General features: G+C 38.5%; 1 protein-coding gene across 18 annotated transcripts in view; it reads left to right on the top strand.

Moving 5' to 3' along the window:
• ankhd1 (ankyrin repeat and KH domain containing 1) overlaps window positions 1-21,481 on the top strand; it is a 180,094-nt gene that overhangs the window by 82,299 nt on the left and 76,314 nt on the right. For 14 of the 18 annotated variants that reach the window (XM_078231000.1, XM_078230989.1, XM_078230993.1 and 11 more), the window contains 11 exons: window positions 4,584-4,740; window positions 7,526-7,673; window positions 9,695-9,842; window positions 9,935-10,168; window positions 11,181-11,275; window positions 11,823-12,060; window positions 13,043-13,234; window positions 14,281-14,390; window positions 14,659-14,746; window positions 19,005-19,132; window positions 19,260-19,403. In XM_078231000.1, coding sequence (XP_078087126.1) covers window positions 4,584-4,740; window positions 7,526-7,673; window positions 9,695-9,842; window positions 9,935-10,168; window positions 11,181-11,275; window positions 11,823-12,060; window positions 13,043-13,234; window positions 14,281-14,390; window positions 14,659-14,746; window positions 19,005-19,132; window positions 19,260-19,403 — 1,682 coding nt within the window. The remainder of the gene's footprint in view (window positions 1-4,583; window positions 4,741-7,525; window positions 7,674-9,694; window positions 9,843-9,934; window positions 10,169-11,180; window positions 11,276-11,822; window positions 12,061-13,042; window positions 13,235-14,280; window positions 14,391-14,658; window positions 14,747-19,004; window positions 19,133-19,259; window positions 19,404-21,481) is intronic. The other 4 variants (XM_078231002.1, XM_078230992.1, XM_078231001.1 and 1 more) reach the window with 2 other exon arrangements.

The following is a 21,481-nucleotide window of genomic DNA, read 5'->3' as shown; positions in this document are numbered from 1 at the left end:
CTTCTTACTGTGCTTACCCCAGTCCAACGCCGGCATCTCCACATCATGCACAATGTTCACCATTCGTGACTCCTTAGCTACTGAAACAGTCCATGTACAAATGCAGCAAGACCTGGCAATATTCAATAAATTAAAAGCAAAATGCTATGAATGCAAGAAATTGGAAATAAGCGCTGAAAATGCTGGATAAATTCAGGTCTGGCAGCATCTGTGAGAGGGATGTAGTTAATGTTCCGAGTCCGTACAACTCTTCAGAGTTAGAGAGGGAGAAATGAGATGGATTTTATACTGTTAGAGAGGGAGTGAAGCATTACCAATGACCAAGAACTGAATTGGACTAGCCATATCAGTACAGTGGCTACAAGAACAGGTCAGAGTCTAGGAATCCTACAGCAAGTAACTCACCTCCTGACTTCACAATCTACATGGTACAGGTTAGAAGTGTGATGAATGAGGACAGCTCCAACAAAACTTGAAAAGCTTGACACCATCCAGGACAAAGCAACCCACTTGATTGGCGCCCCATCCACAAACATTCACTCCCTCCACCACTGACAGTGGCAGCAGTGTGTACCATCCATAAGATTTACTGCAGGAACTCACCAAGGCTCCTTATCCCCTTTTAAACTCTCAACAATTTCCATCTAAAAATCAGGGGCAGCAGAGACATGGGAACATTACCACCTGGAAGTTCTCTTCCAAGCTGCTCTCAATCCTTCTCTGTCACTAGGTAAAATCCTGGAACTCCCCCCTCAACAGCACTGTGGATGTACCTACACCACCACATTCTTGAGAGCAATTGGGGATGGGCAATAAATGCTGGCCTAGCCAGCAAAGCCCACATCTCTTGAATAATTTTTTTTAAAAAAGGTTGCAAAGCAAATTGTGTTCAAGTGCAACTTGCTGCTGCTGATCCATAGTGCTTCATTGAAGCCTAGTTTTTAAGCTGTGAGATCTTTTCTGAATCTGTCCCATTTAGCATACTGGTAGTACCATACAATATGAAGTTTGCAGTGCGAAGACGGGACTTTCTCTCCACGAGGAACTGTTTGATGGTTGCTCCTGCTAATGCTGTTGTGGATAGATGCATTTGCAACAAGGAATATTAGTGAGGATGAGGTTGGGTTTCTTGTGTTGGCTCTCACCACCTGCCGTAGTCCCCAGTCTGGCAGCTATGCCAATAAATGTAAAATACTGCAGATGCTGCAAATCTGAAATAAGAGCTAAATGATCCCCATCATGTGCCCTGAATAGTGGTGGCTAAATAAACAAAATGGGAAGAAGAAACTTCATGAATATCCCTGTTCTCAGTGATATGCCCTTCAGATGTGGCTGGCTTGATCAGTTATATTCTTGAGCCACTGTTGGTGATGGGCATTGAAGTCTTTGTTGCCCTCAGTGATTCTTCCAAGTGGTGTTCAACATGGAATATTCACGAAGAGCAGTAGATGATCAGCCTTGCTAGCCCATTTTTGATCTGGTGCCATTAGACTTCAGGTCCAGAGTCATTGCTGAAGTATCCCAGACCACTCCCTCCAGACTGTATACCATTGTGTCACCACGTCCAGTGGAACAGTATATTGAGCTGTAGTTTGACTAATTGGTGGAACAGTTCTCCCAATTTTGGCATTACTCCCCAGATATAAGTGAGGGCATTTATCGGAGAGTGTTGGGTATGCCTTTGCCTATCCAGCACCTCGGTCAATCCTGAGTGATTCACCTGGTTTTATTCCTATTAAACTTCTTTATAGAAAATTGAATGGCTTGGTCGGCCATTTCAGAGGGCAATTTGAGCCAACTACATTGTTGTGGGTCTGGAGTCTCACAGGCCACACCAGATAACTATGACATATTTGCTTCCCCAAAGGGCATTAGTGAACCAGTGGTTTCATGTGCCAGGTACGCCTGCAGTGCTCCATACTATTGATTGACCAGCTGGTTTGGTCAATGGGACTGAAGGAGAGGAGTGGAGAAGCTTCCAAAGCAGATGGGCTAGGATTCTTCACACACTGCCCCCGGCATCCCTGTAAGTTGCATTCCTCATGAATGGGAGTCAGGCTTTTCCCAACCACAGCTTTTGGCCTTTTCAATTAGTAGTCATTGGCCCAATAATTGCTGTCAAAATAATGTTGAGGTGAATAGTCTTCACCATTATTTAGGTGCAGGTACACAGCAACATCCAGCAAGGGCAGGTGCAAGAAGAAACACCACAACATGATGCTCTGACATTGGCTTCATGAAAATGGTTTTTGCTGTCTGGCTCCCTATAAAATTGCACAGTGGCATGAAATTTCCCGTACTTAACAGTACATATGAAGTAAATGCACCACAGAATTTTAAATCCAAGTATCCTTATAACCCTTTGGCAGTATCATTACTGGAAGTCAATTTCTCTGGCACTAAAAATGTGCTAATAAAAGTCTCAATCCTTCAGTTTTTGACTGTTGAAGACACAAGAATTAAAACTTGTTCTTTCTCTTTGCCTCAAACTTTTAACAAACTGATTTAATGTTAAATTCACCATTCTAACTTCTGCTTCCTAGTTCAGACCTTGCACAGTTCATTTCACAATCCTTCAACCTCCTTCGTTAAGAAGATGCACTTGCTTGCACTGTTCAGTCAAGATACGCGATAAACTTGAGAAAGCGCCATGTCATTTCCATCTTGGACTTCCAGCAATGGGGAAGGCCAAGTTGGTAACTAATGGCAGGTGCTGTTGAGTGACTTACAGGAATTTTGGGCTTGTTTTTATTTCGATAACTATAGTGATGCTGCTTTACAAAAATTATCATTGGCAACTTTGATATTACATCAGCATTGTATCAAAATTGTCTATTTCTGATCACAGCCAACTTCAAAAGGGTATTTTTGTGGTAATTTCATGTTATATGTATCTTGTATGTATAAGTATGTTTACTAACTTTCGAAAGGAAAAATATTCAAACTACTTTCACCCAGTTTCCTTGTTACCAACACTCCTGCTGGAAAGTTTCTCCATTAGCTCTATCAACATTTTTCATAATTTAAAAATCTTTAATAAATCTCCTCTTGCCTTATCCTGACTTGGCCAATTGCTAACTAATGGAAAAGCGTGGCAAGTTCACACCCTTTATGTTTGAATGATGGGTCTCTCACCCAAGTAACAGTGTAGTGCAAATTATGAAGAAACAGGATAAATTGTGCAGCAACTTTCGAATTTCTTCATTTAACTACACATGTGGATGCTGACTGTTGCTGTCCGATTTGCTCTGTAATGAAAGTGTGTTTTACTCCTATTGCATAATCCAGTCCCATACATTTATGTTGAAGTTAAACGGCCTCTGCTGAGTAACTACATTATCTGTTTCAGCCAGACAGTGTTCTATTTATAATCCTGGCTGACAGGCAGGTGGGTTTAAAAAGTACACTGGAGGTTGCTGGGACTTACCACCACCATTTTACAAACATGGTTTAATGCCTCTCAGGAGCAATATTTTGCGGTATCTTTGTAATGTCTCTTTCATAGTGTCCTGGCATTTTCTTTCTGGATACAAGTCAAAAACTCACTTCAGGTTTCCAGTGCAGTTTGATGTTGCTGTGAAGCGAAAATCACTTTACAACAATGTAAATGTTGAAGTAATGAAGCACCTCGCTCTATTACATCATACTATTTCAGTCCTGAAAGTGCTTTCTGTTCACAAGTGAATGCTTGAAATGGGGTGATCTATAACATCCTTTGCAAAGGATGCAAGAATGCAAAGTTAAAACAGTTGCCTACCATCAAATCAGTGGGCTGTATTAGTTGCAAAGCTGGAAATAACTTGAGGAAAAACAAGGATCTGCACAGGTGTAGCAGTTGGGGAAAGTTTCTCGAGTGAAACTAACTTTTTTTATAGTTCCCTAAAAATATATTTTTAAACACTTAACAGAGCTAGTCACTATGATCATTTACCTTCGACTTGCTCTGTAGTATGGAAGAAAGCACATTAGGTCACCAGGTGTCCAAACATTTTCAAAGACGCTTGTTTGTAACTGCTGATGGTTAATTCAAATTTAGTCCCAGGGCTCCTATTGAATAAATGATCTGTGATTTGCATGCCTTGAAATTTTAATTCCAAGTTGCATAATAATTCATGACCCGGCACCAAAGGAAACTTTTTTTTTAGCTGGCTATATTTCTGACAAGTTTAAACATTTTGAACCAATATGAAAAGTACACAAAGGACAGGAAGGAGTACGAAAATATGTTCAGGATTCAAATCTAATTTTTGCTTTTTAATAATTGTATCAACCTGTGATGTACATTTTGTATTGGGCAGGGAGGAAATTGAATTTTTTTAAAAAAGCTTATAATAATGAGACAAGGCAGGAAAGGAAGCTGCTGTCTTCGGCAGCATCTAGCTTAATATATATTCCAATCCCTTAATCAGAAATGTCAAGTTATTTTAGTTGTATCTTATTTTAAATTGCATGTTTAATATGAAATGGAGCTGACTAACCTTATTTGTGCATGAACTGCATTTAATGTGTGGCTGTTGTGTTTGTGTCTTTGCATTTTCGCCTGCAACACTCCTACTAACTGATGTGATGAATCAAAACAAAAGGAATTGGTAAATTATCCACTGCTGATGGTAAAGCCTTCGCAGATCCTGAGGTACTCCGAAGACTGACTTCTTCTGTTAGCTGTGCGTTGGATGAAGCTGCTGCTGCCTTGACCCGAATGAGAGCAGAGAATACTTTAAATGCAGGACAAGCAGACAAGTATGTGTTTCTTTTTATTTATGCATTTGTGTGGGGGGAGGGGTTGAAACTGGAAAGGATGGTTTTTTTTAGCAAAACATTAAGTAGTATACAGTGCTACAACTTTAAAACTTTATTCTGGGATTCTTTCCTTTCAAGGGATTGTATTTTCTGATTCGTTCCATGAATTTATGATAACTGAATCAATTAAATTATGTTCACACTAGACAAGTTGCTTTGACACAATGATTTTACTCTTGTGTACTTTAGTGAAAATCCCAATTAGTGGTCTTCATATCTAATGTCCAATTATATTCTACTTGGTATCGTCATTGCATGGCTTCAAAGCACCAGAACAACTAATATGACAATGTCTGATTATTTAAGTTTGTGCATTTCAGGAGACGTATACATAAAAAGTATTTGTTTGTTCATATTAACTCTTAGACTGGTCACATTTAAAAAAATCTTAACTGGCTACGGTTTTGGTTAGGGAACAGTGGTTGCTAATTTTAGTCAGTTATAGTCAAAATACTAATCTGATTTCAAAACCAGGATTGTTTTCTGACTTGGATGTTTATGGCTGAATACGCAGAACAAGTATAGAATGCCAACAGTGTGACCCCAGAGAATAGACTTGAGAATAGACAACATCTTGAGAATAGACATGTGTGATTTAGAAGGACTTGTAAAGTAAAAATGTTGGGAAGGGATGTGGGGGTGGAAGGTGGATCTAATCTTGTACCTATTTGTTGGAGAGTAAATGCTCATTTTATATTAAAAAACACAAGTATAGGTGCTTGGGTATATCCTTAATAGTGAGGCACAGAAAATTAGATGCACACCCTACTGTGTGACGCTGTTAGATTTTGTAGGTTGAGTCAGAAAGCCACTTAACTTCTTTCCCTGTTTCTCACTTGAGTTCAGAAAAATGAGAGGGATTTCATTGAAAAATATAGAATTCTGACAGGGTTGAACAAAGTGGATGCAGAGGTGATATTTCCCCTGGCTTGGGGTGTCTGGAACAAAGGTTCATGGACTCAGGATATGGGGAATGCCATTTAGGATTTCAGTGAGGAGAAATTTCTTCAAGGTGGTAAACCTTGAAGAAGAATTCGCTACAGCTTTCTAGACACTAATGTTTGAGATATAGAATCATAGAAGTGCAGAAGGGGGCCATTTGGCCCATTGAATCTGCACCAACTTAGAGTATGTTAACCAGGCTCCCTCACCCTCCTCACCCCCATCTAACCTATATATCTTTGGACACGAAGAAGCAATTTAGCAAGGCCAATCCAGGCCTAACCTCGTTTTGGAGCACAGTAAGAAGTTTAACAACACCAGGTTAAAGTCCCAGCAGGTTTATTTGGTAGCAAAAGCCACACACTTGTGTGGCTTTTGCTACCAAATAAACCTGTTTGACTTTAACCTGGTGGTGTTGAACTTCTTACTGTGTTTACCCCAGTCATCATGACATTTTGGAGCACCCAGGGTAAACCCATGCAGACACTAGGAAAATGTGCAAACTCCTCAGTCACCCAAGGCCAGAATTGAACCTGGCCCCCTGGTGCTTTGAGGCAGCAGTGCCAACCATTGTCTGGGGAGAGAGTGGGAATATAGCATTGAGATAGAGGATCTCAGTGGACTTATACCTCCTATTTTCTATGTTTCTCAATGGCAATGATTTATGATTTCAGTGGATAGTCACAGCATAGTATTCTATAATAAAGCAGAATTTAAATTAATCACTGTAAACCAAAAGCTGTAATTTTAAACTGACAGAACTCAAGAATAGAGCTCCTACAACACAGGTAAAGTTCTGGAATGCCACTTAATAACAATTTTGTTTACTTGATCACTGCATAACAATTGCCCTGGCAATAGCCTTGATTTTCTGCACTTCTATATGCACTACATACTCTCTTATGCCAGGCAGTGTTGCTTAGATTCTGACAGTGAAATTCTATGACTGCACTATTTTTATATTCCAGTGAATCTAGTTAATGTTTCATTGTTTTGTTCGTGGGATATTGTGCATAAAGAGATTGGCAAGCTAAACTGTCATGATGAATTAACCCAGGAATCCACAAACGAGGAAAGCTGAGACATTTGGAATCTAGGAAATGTTTTTTTCACCTTCCACTGCCAGAGAAAATGAACTCCAATTTATGGCAATCCATCCATTCTCTTGTAAATTACTACCTGTTGATACTCATTGAGAATTAGTGTGCCAATTCCCTAATCCAGGATTGGACCCAAGCAGCAGCTGGTCTTCATAGGATTGTTATTACTGTGCCATTTGTGGGATTTTTATTGTTGCACCATTGGCCTTTACAAAAGATGTGGTGGTTTTAATATAGTTGAGACTAACATATTGTGGATGACAGTTCACTGTATCATGACTAATTTTAATTTGGCAATTTTCTTTTCTTTACTCCTTGTACATGTGCAATCCTCTGCCTGATTTTAATGTTTTCGTTTTTGGCAAATGTTTACATTCAATATAATTTAAAAAGCTGAGGTTTTAAACTGGTAAACCATACTTTTTATTAACCAGTAGAATAATTAAACACAAGCAATTTATGCAGAAAACCCATGGCATCAGTAGTTATGACCAGTAGTGAATATTTTAAGATCAAATATCGTGTTTAGGTTTTTGAGCCACACTTGTCAGATACAAATGTGTTTTTTTTTTACACTTCTTCAGCAACAGCTAGAGTTCAAAAATAAAACTTGTGGTGTACGTATTTCTATAAAATCTGATGACCTGCAAGAATAAGTTATTTAAATTTGTTTCCGGATTTAGCCGAAGCTTAGCAGAAGCGTGCTCAGATGGAGATGTAAATGCGGTCCGAAAACTGCTAGATGAAGGACGAAGTGTAAACGAGCATACAGAAGAGGGTGAAAGTCTCCTTTGCTTAGCATGCTCTGCTGGCTACTATGAGCTGGCACAAGTAAGTATTGAGTAACCCATTTGTTTTACAATAAACAAACATACAAAATTTCTTCTTCCTGCTGCACAGTACTGCATTCAAGCTACTAAGATTTTCATTTATCCATATTTTTGTAGCATTTTGGATTGAGTAATATGAAAATGAATTGTTTGACCATGTAACTATGTAGTGGCCACATGAGTCTATTGACAGTATTTCACCTAGATTTGCATACAGTCTGTGTTTCTCTATTGTGATAGCTAATCTCAGTTGACATTAAGACGGCACTCTATAATTTTGTCTGTACATATCATTGTGTACAGTATATAGTTGCTCAAGTCTTTGAACAGTCCTCGGTAAGTATTAAGATTTGCTCTCAAACTTTACATGTGTGGTATTAACATGTGCCAGCTGCTTTTGTGAATTCTGGTTGAAACCTGGAAGAAATTCCAGTGATTAGTCAGTCTCTGAAATACAGACAACTTAAATGTGCAAACATAATGTATTGTTCTCCTTCTCACCTTGTTAGATGGGAGGACGGGTAGTTGTGGGGTTGACAAAGGAGACTGAACCATGCTCAGTACAGTGGATTGAGTAAACTTTATCAGTGTACCTGAGCAAGAATTATCAAAATGTACTTCATTATATTTTAAAATCTACTTTTTTCATTGTGCATAGAACAGTTTTACCTAGAATGGTGTTGATTTAAGTTTATGGAGACAGGTGGTGAATTTGTACCTGATCTTCCCTGTTTGCCAATTTTTATAACCATTTCAATTATAAACCCCCTGGATTAAAACACATGCAGAAATGTAAAAATAAACCTTGTAGTTGTAAGGTTCTGTTGAGAATCGGTGGAATAAATAAACAGCTGACCCAGTGCACACTTGTATAATGAGCCCATGTTAAGCTATTGTGGATACCATATATTAGTTTCACTAAAATTAGTTGTGGGGATAACAGATTAATTTTGGCAAATCCTCAAAACCAAAACAGTGTCTATTGCTGCAAAATTGGACCTTTTGTTTTTAGTGGGTGTTGTGATCACTTTTAACAGACATAAGATATAATCAGTTGAAAGATTGCTATTGCAATATTATGTTGAAAATAATTCCATGATTTGGGAATGATTGCAGAAGAAAACCATTTTAATCAAGTAGGCACTTGGTGACCAAGGATACAGATACCAGAGTTTAAGTGAAGGGCTATGATGAAGAGGAAGATAGAGAAATCAGCTCATTAAAGTGCAGGCTAAAATCACCTGAGGTTGAGTTCCTCAGTTTGTAGCTAAGTAATGACAGAAGGAAGGAAACGTTAACATAAAGATAGTGAGGTGGAGATGTAAATGAGAATCTGCAAGGAGAGGTGGTCGAAAATGAGATGTACAAACATGGAAAGATTACCTGAACAGTATGAGGATGAGCCAAGATAAAAACTGACAATGACTGCTGTAGGACCACTGTGGTTTAGGTGGGAGGTGTAGTGTAATGTGCAGGTGGTGAAGGAGTGGCAACAGTGAGCAGGAGGGTTAACCTTTTGTGAGCTGAGTTTCATTAGGGTTTGGATGTCTGTGCACATAAGAATGAATATATGATTGGGGATGCTGAGAATATATTTTTAGGTGATATAGGGGTATAGACAGCAAGAGGTTGGATTTATTGCAATCAGAGGGGCTTTAGAAAGGCTGTGCAAGAGATGGAAACCCTTTCCCTAAGCTGATCAACCAGATCAGGTGTGATATTCTGTTCTTGTACATAGAGAGAATTCCATGACTCCTCCAAAAGTCTGGAAATTGGACTTGCAACATTATAGTATAAATCCAGATAGCCATGTATGAGATTTAGCAGCTGGTAACAAGTCTCCTGAGGGAACAAAGTCAAATGTGGGAATTGCCTGGTCTTTCCCCAGTAACAGGTCAATGATCAGGAGCCATTGATGATATGCCCCTTGCTTAAGTTCCAAGTGACAAATTGAAGCTTTAGTTTGTTATACTGAATAGAAAATCTACCCTTTTGAGCTCCTGTTAATTTCACTTTATTCAGGTTTTGCTTGCGGTGCATGCTAATGTTGAAGATCGTGGCATCAAGGGAGACATTACTCCATTGATGGCAGCTGCCAGTGGAGGCTACGTAGACATAGTAAAACTGTTACTGGCCCATGATGCCGATGTAAATGCTCAGTCTTCAACTGGTAAGTTGTCTACAACTGGTACGATATTTAGTTATCTAATCTTCGTTTTTGTGAAGTGAGATGACACTTTATACTTTTCAATTTCTTTTTAGGAAACACGGCACTCACTTATGCCTGTGCTGGCGGGTTTGTTGACGTTGTAAAAGTACTTCTGAAAGCAGGAGCCAATATTGAGGATCACAATGAAAATGGTCATACGCCTCTGATGGAAGCAGCAAGTGCTGGCCATGTGGAGGTTGCACGGGTGCTTTTAGAATATGGAGCTGGAATCAATACCCATTCAAATGAGTTCAAGGAAAGTGCACTTACACTGGCATGTTACAAAGGTATGGATTTGACATTTCATAAGCTATGAAATGTGATAAAACATGCACTTTGAAAGTTGAAAACATTGAATTTAGTTTAGATATTTTCTAAGTGGTTAAAACTAAAGGCAATTGGTCATGTGATGTTTAAATGAGTTAAGTTGGCTTTTCTGAGAAGATTTAGTTGAGATATCCTTCGTCATAGCAAGGTAAAGAGAAATCAGTAACTTGAAAAACTAGTCTGTTCAGGGCAATTGGAATAGTGCATAATTTTTATAGCAAAATTTGAAACCAGGAGTATTAAGAGTTGTAATATAGTTCCACCACAGGACTTTGAAAACTTGTGGTGCTGTTTACCTATATTAGTTGTGTTTTTAACACTATAATATAAAGGCTTTCAACACCAGCCTTCAAAGCATAGTACCATTTTCTTTCAGCCACATTGGTATATTGTGCAATCATTATCTTTTCTCCCCTTCTCAAAAAAAATAAAAGTAAGCATTTGAAAACTGAGAGAGCTTTGAAATGTAAGTCTTGTTTGTATAAGGTGCTTCCACAGCAAAAAAAATACTTGGACCTCCTCCAAGATTTGCCTCTCTATATTCTGCTATATGACCAATGCTTCCTTTGTTTCCTTTTTCATGTTCCATAAAACCAAATAAAGGACCCTTGTTGTTCTCGAGCCTTCTGAGTAAAAATTCACTTAGATCATGGTTGATCTTTTACCTCAATTCTATCCACTCCATATCTCGATTTCCTCAGTTCAAAAATTTAATGATCTCAGCCTTGAATATACTCAACAACTGAGCAAAGTACAAATCTCTGGGATGGAAAATTCTAAAGAATTAAAAGAATTGAGCAACACACCATTTTATAATCAAACTTATGCAGAGAGCAATTGCGTACCTCGTTTTGTCTGAAAAGCTGAACAGATAACTTCAAACAAAAAAAAAACTCATGTTTTAAATACATTTGCAAGTTGACACATATCAGATTTTTCTATTCTTAATCCTGAATGACCTGTGTATTATAGGGCATTTGGAAATGGTGCGGTTTCTTCTTGAAGCTGGTGCTGATCAGGAGCACAAAACAGATGAAATGCATACAGCTTTAATGGAAGCATGTATGGTAAGTGCTTTTGTGAATCTCATCTTTCCTGTTCCTCCTAAAATTGCTGCACCTTTTGGATCTCCGCTTGTTACATTTTGCCTCATGCAATAAATGCGATATTAACTGCTTTGAACACAATGTTTAGTACATTTAATCACAAAATGTAAATTGTCAACTACTTGATGTCTGAGACAAACATGCCATTCAAGCACAAGAGTTCAAAACACAGGGATGAGAAAACTATACAATTTTCAGAACCGTGTTTACACAGTAACTTGATCCATTTTTTGATTGCATGTTCATGAATATTTCTGCAGAAATCTGAAGATTTTTAAGTTAAACATTAACTTCCTTCCCTGTATACAATGAGTTTGGATTGTATGAAAAAACCAACCTGATGATCAGTGTTCACTGTTGTATTAACTTTGAATACAAAATTGATTGAATGTCAGCAATAAAATAAAGCAAAGCTGGATTTGCATTTGATTTATGTTTTCTATTAGAAAAGAATGTACCAGGTATTCTAACATGTATTAAGGTGCTGATAATTGTCTTTATTGAATAGGACGGCCATGTTGAAGTAGCCCGGCTCCTTTTAGACAGTGGTGCACAAGTAAACATGCCAGCTGATTCTTTTGAGTCTCCATTGACTCTTGCTGCTTGTGGTGGTCACGTGGAGTTAGCAGCTTTGCTCATAGAACGAGGAGCAAACTTAGAAGAAGTAAATGATGAAGGATATACACCATTAATGGAAGCTTCACGAGAAGGTCATGAGGAAATGGTAGCTTTGCTGCTTGCTCAGGGTATGTAATGTCCCGATATTTAACTTTACATAGAACAAGGATTCATTGATATAGCATTGCATTGGAAGAATTGTCTATTTATTGACTATATTGTGTGAATATAGCTATCCAGAGATACTTATATTATTTTGCTCTTAGATTTAGCATTATCGTTTAGTGTTTGAGCAGAGTAAATAAGAGTTAAAGAAATTAGGCTTCTATTCAAAGGGCCATTGGTTTACCTATTCTCCAACATTCCATCACCCTACTCTTCTCAGAAGATAGAAAATTACAATCAGCAATAGTTGTGGTGCTGATGTACAGATAGACTGACCACCAGGTTCTACAGTGCATCTTATGGCTGACCATGAGCTGTCTACTGTCTGTTTCATCCTGGATGGTTTCAGACAGATGACTCAGTTGAAATAAAATTGAAACTCTTTTAAATGAGGGAAATTTTCACCATTTGTCTCAAAATCAAGAGTTGCTAAAAAACAAACAAACATCCTCAGACAATTCAAAAAAACAATTGTATTTGAACTGAATAGCTTTATCTTTCCTCCATATCTGATAGTGTTTATTCTGGTCCCCTTAATAAATAAGCTGAATCATTTTCTGTCAATGAGGGTGGAAAGTAAGAAACAATGACTTAGCCCCATGTGTGGCATGACAAAAAAAATACTGCCGAATTGAAATAGTAAAAAATACTTTTTATTTGTCTGATCTTTTATTCCCCCCAATGAGTTTCCTCTGATATGTCACCAGTCACACTTCATGCCAGTGATTACGCATTGCATTGGGATTCCTTGGACAATGTCAGCAATTTTGGTTGTAGTTCAGCTAGCTTTTATTTAGTATTTGTGTACCTTAATGTGTAACATACCAAGCTCCACAATAAAGTTGCCAAACAAAAGCTATTATCATACAGTAATAACTAAAATTGTAGGGGTCCAGTTGAGGAAACTGTTCATTAATTATAAATTGCTGCCTGGACTACTTGTAGGAGCCAATATAAATGCACAGACAGAAGAAACTCAAGAGACGGCCCTGACTCTAGCTTGCTGTGGAGGCTTCTTGGAAGTTGCAGACTTTTTAATAAAGGCAGGAGCTGACATTGAATTGGGTTGTTCAACACCATTGATGGAGGCTGCACAAGAAGGTCATCTTGAATTGGTCAAATATTTACTTGCAGCAGGTGTGTTCCTGATTTTATAGTGATTATTTATCCAGTGTCTAATATCCCAAATAAGGCTTTACTATTTTACTTTAGAATCCAGAAGAATTGTGTAGCAGCTTAGAAGTGTAAAAATACTATCACAAGTTAGTGCAGTATACAACTTTGTAATATCATGAGCACCCTTGTCTCTCCACATGATCTAGTTGCACATAGTAAGTTGCACAATACAACCAGCTGTTATGGAGTAATGTAATTTATTAAATCAAATTTCAGTTACAAGATAGAAAATTCAATTCTGCATTAATGAGTAAACTTATAATGAGATCCTTTAATAGTAAATATTTATTAATTAGTACTTCTGGCCCCTTCACCGATGCTGCAAGCAGTCCACAAAATAATAGTGCTTGGGTAAACACTTAACTGGATTACCAATAATTGCAGACAAAATATAAACATGTTTTTAAAAATTTTTACTGCTTTGTTTCATATTTTGGCAATCTTTTTGGATTTATTTTCCATACTTCTACAATTTTGATGAGATAAATCTAATGTTTAATCCAAACATGCGCACACACTTAATATGGGCACTCATTTTGATCATTGTAAGTTCTGGATTCACAGATGAACAAGAATTCCTTGCAGTAAATTAATTACCTTTTTGTCACTTTGCAAGGAGTTCAGTCACAATCACGATGTATTTAACATGGGAAAGAATGTATTTTAATTATTATTGGTGCTAACCAACTCTGAAAATTCTATTAGAGGGATAATGGATGGAGGACCATCAATTTCAAGTCTAAAACCTTGTGTAGTATTTGAAGGCCTGTCAGATGTCAAATCTAATTACAAACACTTCAAGCCTTGCATCTGAAATAGAAATTGCACCTGCATTTACAAACGTTTCACTTTAATTACTGCTTAAATTATTTTATGCGTTATAGCAATTATTCATTACAAACATGTTGCATTTCCAAATGAAGTGATAAAGTATTTTAAACATTCAAAATGTGTTTAGTATCACTTGTGTTATATTTGAAATGTTAAAGAATTCTTGTCTTTATTAGGAGCAAATGTGCATGCCACTACAGCTACAGGAGATACAGCCTTAACATATGCCTGTGAAAATGGGCACACTGATGTTGCTGATGTTCTCTTACAAGCAGGAGCTGATTTGGTAAGATTTGCTATATTCTATGACAATGTTGGCCAAATGGGGATATGTGAATATGATCATTTGGTTGACTACAATTGATTTATGAATTTAAATCTCTGCAAAGATTATAAATAACTTTCAAGTAAAATATTTTTATTGCAAGATTAAATTGCAAGTGTAGTAGGATCTGTACGTTATGTTTAATGGAATTTTGAAGTTTGCCTATTGGAATTAGCATTCTAGTTTTTGAACACTTTTGAGGTTCCAAAGCTGTCGTCTTTTTTTTTAGGAGCATGAATCTGAAGGTGGGAGGACACCTTTAATGAAAGCTGCAAGAGCTGGCCATTTGTGCACAGTACAGTTCCTCATCAGTAAAGGTGAGCCTCTGTGTTCATCCCACAGGATGTTCTGAACTTTTTCCCCAATATAAAATTTTGAGTTTAAAATTGTGATCTATGATGCGCAGTTTTTCGCTTAACCATACTTTGATCAATCGCCGGTTGATTTGGTGGACGAAGTGCAGAGTGTGTGGAGGACGAGTGCGCTTGGGCACGTATTTTATTAATTTGGAGGAGGGGGTCACAGGGCAACTGCATTCAAGCATTGTGAAATACTCCGTTGCTATTAATTGTTTTGAATAATTTCATTGTCTTGTCTTTTTGGCTGGCCTAACCCTCAGCAGCTGACAAGTCTGCAAAGCCTGAAACATGGATCCTAAGTCACTACCCAAGTCCCTTGTAGCCAATGACTGATGTGACTGTCCCATCTGATTTTTTCCCCCCTTGATGTCCCTCTTCCTACCCCACTCCATGACCCTACTAAGTCCGATGGATGTGAGACATTTCAACTTGTAACGATGCATGTAGGCTGAGATCATAATGAGGAGCAGGTCTTGTAATTATGTCTATCCAAATGCTCTGTCTCCTGTCCCATAAAACCATTGGCGATAATGAACAGCAGAAGAGTCCGTAGAATCCCTACAGTGCAGTTGGAGGCTATTCAGCTCAGCGATCTGCGCCGACTCTCTGAAAGAGCACTCTACTTAGGCCCACTCCCCCACCCTATCCCCATAATCCATGCGTTGTTCATGGCCGGACCATCTAATCTACACATCTTTGGACACTAAGGGGCAATTTAACATGACCAATCTGCCTAACCTGCACATCTTTGGACTGTGGGAGAAAACTGAAACACCCGGAGAAAACCCATGCAGACACGGAGAATATGAAAACTCCACATAGTCACCCAAGGCTGGAATTGAACCTTGGTTGCTGATGCTGCAAGGCAGCAGTCCTAACAATGCTGCCCACTGAAGATGAGAGTCCAATGACGGAGTTACTCTGGTTGGAAGTTGGGGGTGATGGGTAAAGAGCTGGAACGACATTGAAGGGAGACAGTTGTTGGTGGCAAGACAGTGGTTGCTGAAGGAAGAAAACTGCAGACGGTAAGGGGAGCTGAACAACAAAGGACCCTGCGGCATAGGGGTTGGTGTCGGAGAGTAGTTGGTGGCGGGAGGGTATAAAGTGGAGGGAGAAAAACAATGGGAGCATAACAAAGTTGCTTTGACTGGAGGAATGGGGACCAGAGTGGGCAGCATGGAACACGGGTGAACAGAAAAGTAAGACATGGAAAGTAATGGAAAGCAGGGTGGTATGCCCGAGGAGGATGGATGAGGAGGATATGAGAGGGGTGAAACAAATGAGATGGATATGGCATGTGAAAGTGATTTGGAGATTTATTGTTCCAATAAAGATGCTATTGACATTGCAGATAATTTATGGGCCTCTCCTTGTACTATAAAAGAAATTAATGTGCTGAGTGAGATTTCTCCCCTACTGGTGAGGAAAAGTACAAGATAGGACATGCCACTTTTTTCTGGATTACCTTTTTTGTTTTCCATCATAACTGAGGCACCAGGACAAACATGCTTTTGCAATAAAATTACTCGGATGTTAGAAATAGGCTATTTGTGCAATAACCCTACTGGCACAATTTAAAACCCATGTTCTGAGCAACAAGCTGATCTATTTGGGCATGTATTGTTGTTGGAGCTCAGCATTCTAATAAAGTACTGGTAATCTGGGTCAGGGGAATTAAAGTTTTTGGATGAATTTTAAATCCAGAATACACTTGTAAAGGGTGCTTTGGAGCTGGAGGCAGCAAAGTGCTGCAGGAGAGACACTCAGTGGAATACATCTTTTCTTTTTGGAGTCAATTTGATTATGAAACGAGGGTGACTTCTATCTGAACAATTTTGAATTCTTGAAGACATATTATCAATGGACATGTTTTGGAAATGAGCAGAATAATGCAGGTTATCTAAAATATGCAGCTGCCTGATGAAGATTGCAAAGCAAATGCCTTCCATTCCCAGTGAAAGGTAACCAGAAATGACTGTGCCTAGAGGTTTTGTATGTATCTGTGAAGGATAAGACGGAGTATTATTGTCCCAGAAGCTATTCTACAATTCTCAGTTGATTTAACTCTGCTTTCCAAGAGGTATGGGATCTTGAAGTGCAATACAGCTGGCGAAATCACGAGCAAATTATCCTATATGTAGGAAAACCTGTAGTCCAACTTTCTTGTAACCTTATTCAATGCTCTCGGATCCTTTTGATTTCTTGCCCGTTTTCCTGTCCCTTGAATTTCAAAAATATTGAGTAGATTTTTGTAATGCATTTTTAAAAAAAAAACTGATTTTTATCAATGAAAAATTCAGGAAATGTGAGAATTGCAGCTGAAACGGAGTGATCATGGAATACTATATGGTTCCTGATCGCTAGGTTTGACAAGTAGAATCCATTTCGTTGACATCCTTGAAGCAGTTGTTGTAAAGATCACAAGATGCTCAATAGGAATAGGCCATTCAGCCTACCGGAACTGACCTGCTATTCAATAAGATCATGGCTGATCTGATATGTGGCCTTAACCACACTTTCCTGCTTGTCCCATAACCCTTGACTCTGTTGCTAATCAAAAATCAGTCTAAAACAGCCTTGAATATGTTCAATTCCCCATCCTCCACTGCAATATGGGCAGAAAATTCCAAAGACTAACAATTATGAAAGAAGAACTTTCACCATATCGCTATCTTAAATGGAAGATACCTTGAATGTTTCAATAAGATAATCTCTCGTTCTTCTAAATTGAGTGTAGGTCCACCCTGCTCAACTTTCCCTCTAAGACAACCATTTCATATCAGGAATCGTCTTAATGAACATTCTTTGAACTGTTTTTCATGCAAGTATATCCCTTAAGTAAGACAACCAAAACTACTCTGGTCTCACTAATATCTTGTACAGTTGTAGGAGGACTTTCCCTACTTTTATTCTCCATTCCCTAGCTATAAAGGCCAACATTCCATTTACCTTCCTAATTGTGCTACACCTGTATGGTAACCTTCTGTGATTCGTGTAGAAGGCCATCCAGATCCCTTTATAATGCAGCATTGTATAGTTTGGCTCCATTTAAATAATTTGCTGCTTATCTATTCTTCCTTCCAAAGTGGTTAATCTCTTTCTACATTTTACTCCATCTGTCAAATCTTTGCCCATTTACTTAACCTATCCATAGCTCTTTGCAATCTCCTCTTCCTCACAACTTGCTCTCCTACCTATCTTTGGATTGTCAGAAAATTCAGCTACAATAGTCAGTTCCTTCACCAAATTCATTGACATGGATCATAAATAGTTGGGGCCCCAGCACTGATCCCAGTGGCACTCTTCGAGTTACAGTATGCCAAGTTGAAAGTGAAGCATTTATCATGACTCTGTTTCTGAAATGATCTGCTATCTACACTTATGTATCACCCCCAACAGCATGTATCCTATCTAGTGTGGTATCCTTTTAAGTAACACTGATCAAATGCATTTTGGAAATCCAAATATACTATATCTACTGAGTTCCCTTTTATCCATCCTACTTGTTGCATCCTCAAAAATCCTGTAAACAAATTTTTCAAATACTATTTCCCTTTCACAAAGCCATATTGAATTTTCCTAATTGTATTATAATTTTAAGTTTTAAAGTTTATTTATTTTTAGTGTCACAAGTAGGCTTACATTAACACTGCAATGAAGTTATGTAAAATCTCCTAGTTGCCACACTCAGAGCCTGTTCAGGTACACACAAAATTTAGCATGGCTGATGCAGCTAATCAGCATGCCTTTGGGACTGAGAGGAAACCGGAGCGCCGGAAGGAAACCCACGCAGACATGGGGAGAAGTTGCGGGTTCCCCACAGACAGTGACCCAAGCCAGGAATTGAACTTGGGTCCCTGGAGCTGTGAGGCAGCATAGCACTGTGCCACTGTGTCCTGCTACTACTACCTTAATAATGGATTGCAGCCTACCTTTTGAAGTAATGATAATACGTTTATCAAGTGTTATTCACCTCAAAAACTGCTGAGGAGGGGTATATAGATGTAGTTTTACCTTTCCCCATCCTGCCTATCCCAGAAAAAGATATGTATTTTTAATTGAAAGTTGCTTTGGAGAATATCTGTGGCATTAGAAGTTATTGCGCTCATACTAAATTATGTTTAAGGTATTACTGGAATTGATGCAAAATGTGTGCAGATTGTGTATTCAGCCACAAATGTTCCACATGAACCAGGTTCTAACTTTGTCTTTGCAGGAGCAAATGTAAACAGGGCTACAGCTAACAATGATCATACAGTGGTCTCTTTAGCATGTGCTGGAGGGCACCTTGCTGTTGTTGAACTCCTTTTGGCACATGGGGCAGATCCTACACATCGATTAAAGGTATTTAAATTCTCCTTCTCAAGATCTGTTTTTAAAAGACTAAACTGTACAGCAATTTGATATAGCAAATATCCTTTGAGAAAATTTATTTTATGAAAAAGAGCTGGCTTATCTTTGTGTTTCTTAGGATGGTTCCACTATGCTCATTGAAGCTGCTAAAGGGGGGCATACAAATGTGGTTTCGTACTTATTAGACTACCCAAACAACATCCTGCCTGTACCGGGATCAGATGTGGCTCAGCTCACACCACCTTCACACGACCAGTCTCAGGTGAGTTTACCAATTACTTGCAACCCGCTGCACCTCATTAAAATTTAAACCACTAACTTTTATTCAGATTGATATGACAGCTGGCTTATCTGCTTTTTAAGCAGGTGCTAATAAAAATGCAAACTTGAAGCAAGAAAATTTAGTTCATGTTATCTTGTGGGGCATAATTCTTAGTAAATTTTGTTTTTTCCGATTTTATATATTTCATTTTAACATGCTATGTAAGTTCCATTTACAAAACTAAAGTCCACATGAAACAAAGTTGCACATGATCTGAGAAATCACAAATTGCAATTGTCACACTTTGGACAAGACTAAAACTTTTACATCTTGTATGCTGTCTTAGAATTTTTAATATTGGCTACAGCCTGCATTCCTTTTATTTTTGAAATGTTAGAATTTGAAAATTGAAATTCTATCAGGTATATTGGCATAAAGTCTCCCTAATGTGGTTTCTAATTAAGTTACAATCAGGGCTAGTCATGCACATTAGAATTAGAATTTATTTTTCAGCTCTTTTAGTTTCCTAAACTCAGTCTTCCGGTAGCACCTCTGCTAAACTGATTACATTACTGAGTCCCATAAGTGATTGTTCAGGCTTCCTTCTGAGTTTCAGATCCCTGTCTTCTCTTTCTGACACACATACTGAGCTCCTTCTCTCAAGTCCTGTGTATTTTTGTGTCTGTGCCCCTGAATCACTGTCACTAAGCAACAGTAAAGTTTTCCCTTTTTCTCCCTCACTGAATTATCAACCCTATAACTTCAGAGGTTGTAAAATCTCAAAGGTGTGTTTTTTAAAACCCAAATGACCTGACTTTTCAGTCACATTACAGTGCATGAACAGAACTTAAAACTAAAAAAAAAATATTTTCCTTAAAACACAAGTATATATAAATTAAGCATTGTTCATAAAAGGGACTGTGTTCCCAAAGAATAACTGACAGAATACTACAAAGAATGAGGGACCTGAGTTATGTGCAGAAACTGGGGAAATAGGATTGTTCTCCTTGGAGTAAAGCAGGTTAAGAGGAGGTTTAAACAGTTGTGATAAATAAGAAGAAACTGTTTACATCTGCAGGACATTCAGTAACTAGAGGACACACCTAAACTGGCAAAAAATGTGGCGTGCTGAGGGAAAACATTTTTGTGTATTGAGTTATAATCTGAAAGACACTTCCTGAGAGAGTGGTGCAAAGAGTTGGAAGCGGTACTATCAAGTAGCATTTACACAGCAATAACTTGCTTATGGGTGCTGAGTTTGAGTTCCTCCAGGGCATTCAGCTACTGACCTCATTCCAGCCTTGGTTCAAACGTGGACAAAAGAGCTGAACTTCATAGGTGAGGTGAGAGTGATCCCCTTGATATCAAGGCAGCATTTGACCGAAGGTGGCATCAAAACTGAAGTCAAAGGGAAACTGGGGAGAGGGGGGGGGGGGGGGGGGGTGAAAATGACACGGGGCACTCCACCTGGCACAAAGGAAGATGGTTGTGATTGTTAGCGGTCAATCATCTCAGTTCTAGAATATCACTGCAAGAGTTCCTCAGGGTGGTATCCTAGGCCCAAGCATCTTCAATTAGTTCATCAATGACCTTCCAATAACTTTTGTTGTTCAGGTCAGAAACTCGAGTGTTCTATGGAGCCTGCCTGGATCATAAGTTTTGCATCTTGAATTGGTTAGGGTGATGATGATGATGATAGGTTTCACTTCAGGTATGATTCAGATGACTCATTAGGGAGCTTTTATCAAACAAAATTTATTTAAGAATATTAGCAATAACTTCAATCGATTACAAACAATACCAAAACAACCACAATATTGTATAACCCTTAATGAATATAGGCGCTGTCCCAATCAAACCAATCACTTAGACAAGACCCTTCAAACCGGTTTGATACAGCATAGACTAATGCTCACGTGATCCTGGAATTGAGTCCTTTGGATGAAGTCTGCAGTTCTCTGGATAGACTCACAACAGTTTGAAGTCAGAACAGCTTCCCAAATCACCAGGGACTCTTGGCAAGCCACCAATAGCAGATTCTCCCCTTCAGAAAGGCTAGACCTTACTTTCAGATGACC

Source organism: Mustelus asterias, chromosome 16, assembly GCF_964213995.1.
Source record: "Mustelus asterias chromosome 16, sMusAst1.hap1.1, whole genome shotgun sequence".
NCBI lineage: Eukaryota > Metazoa > Chordata > Chondrichthyes > Carcharhiniformes > Triakidae > Mustelus > Mustelus asterias.
This window is presented reverse-complemented; position numbering and strand designations above follow the sequence as displayed.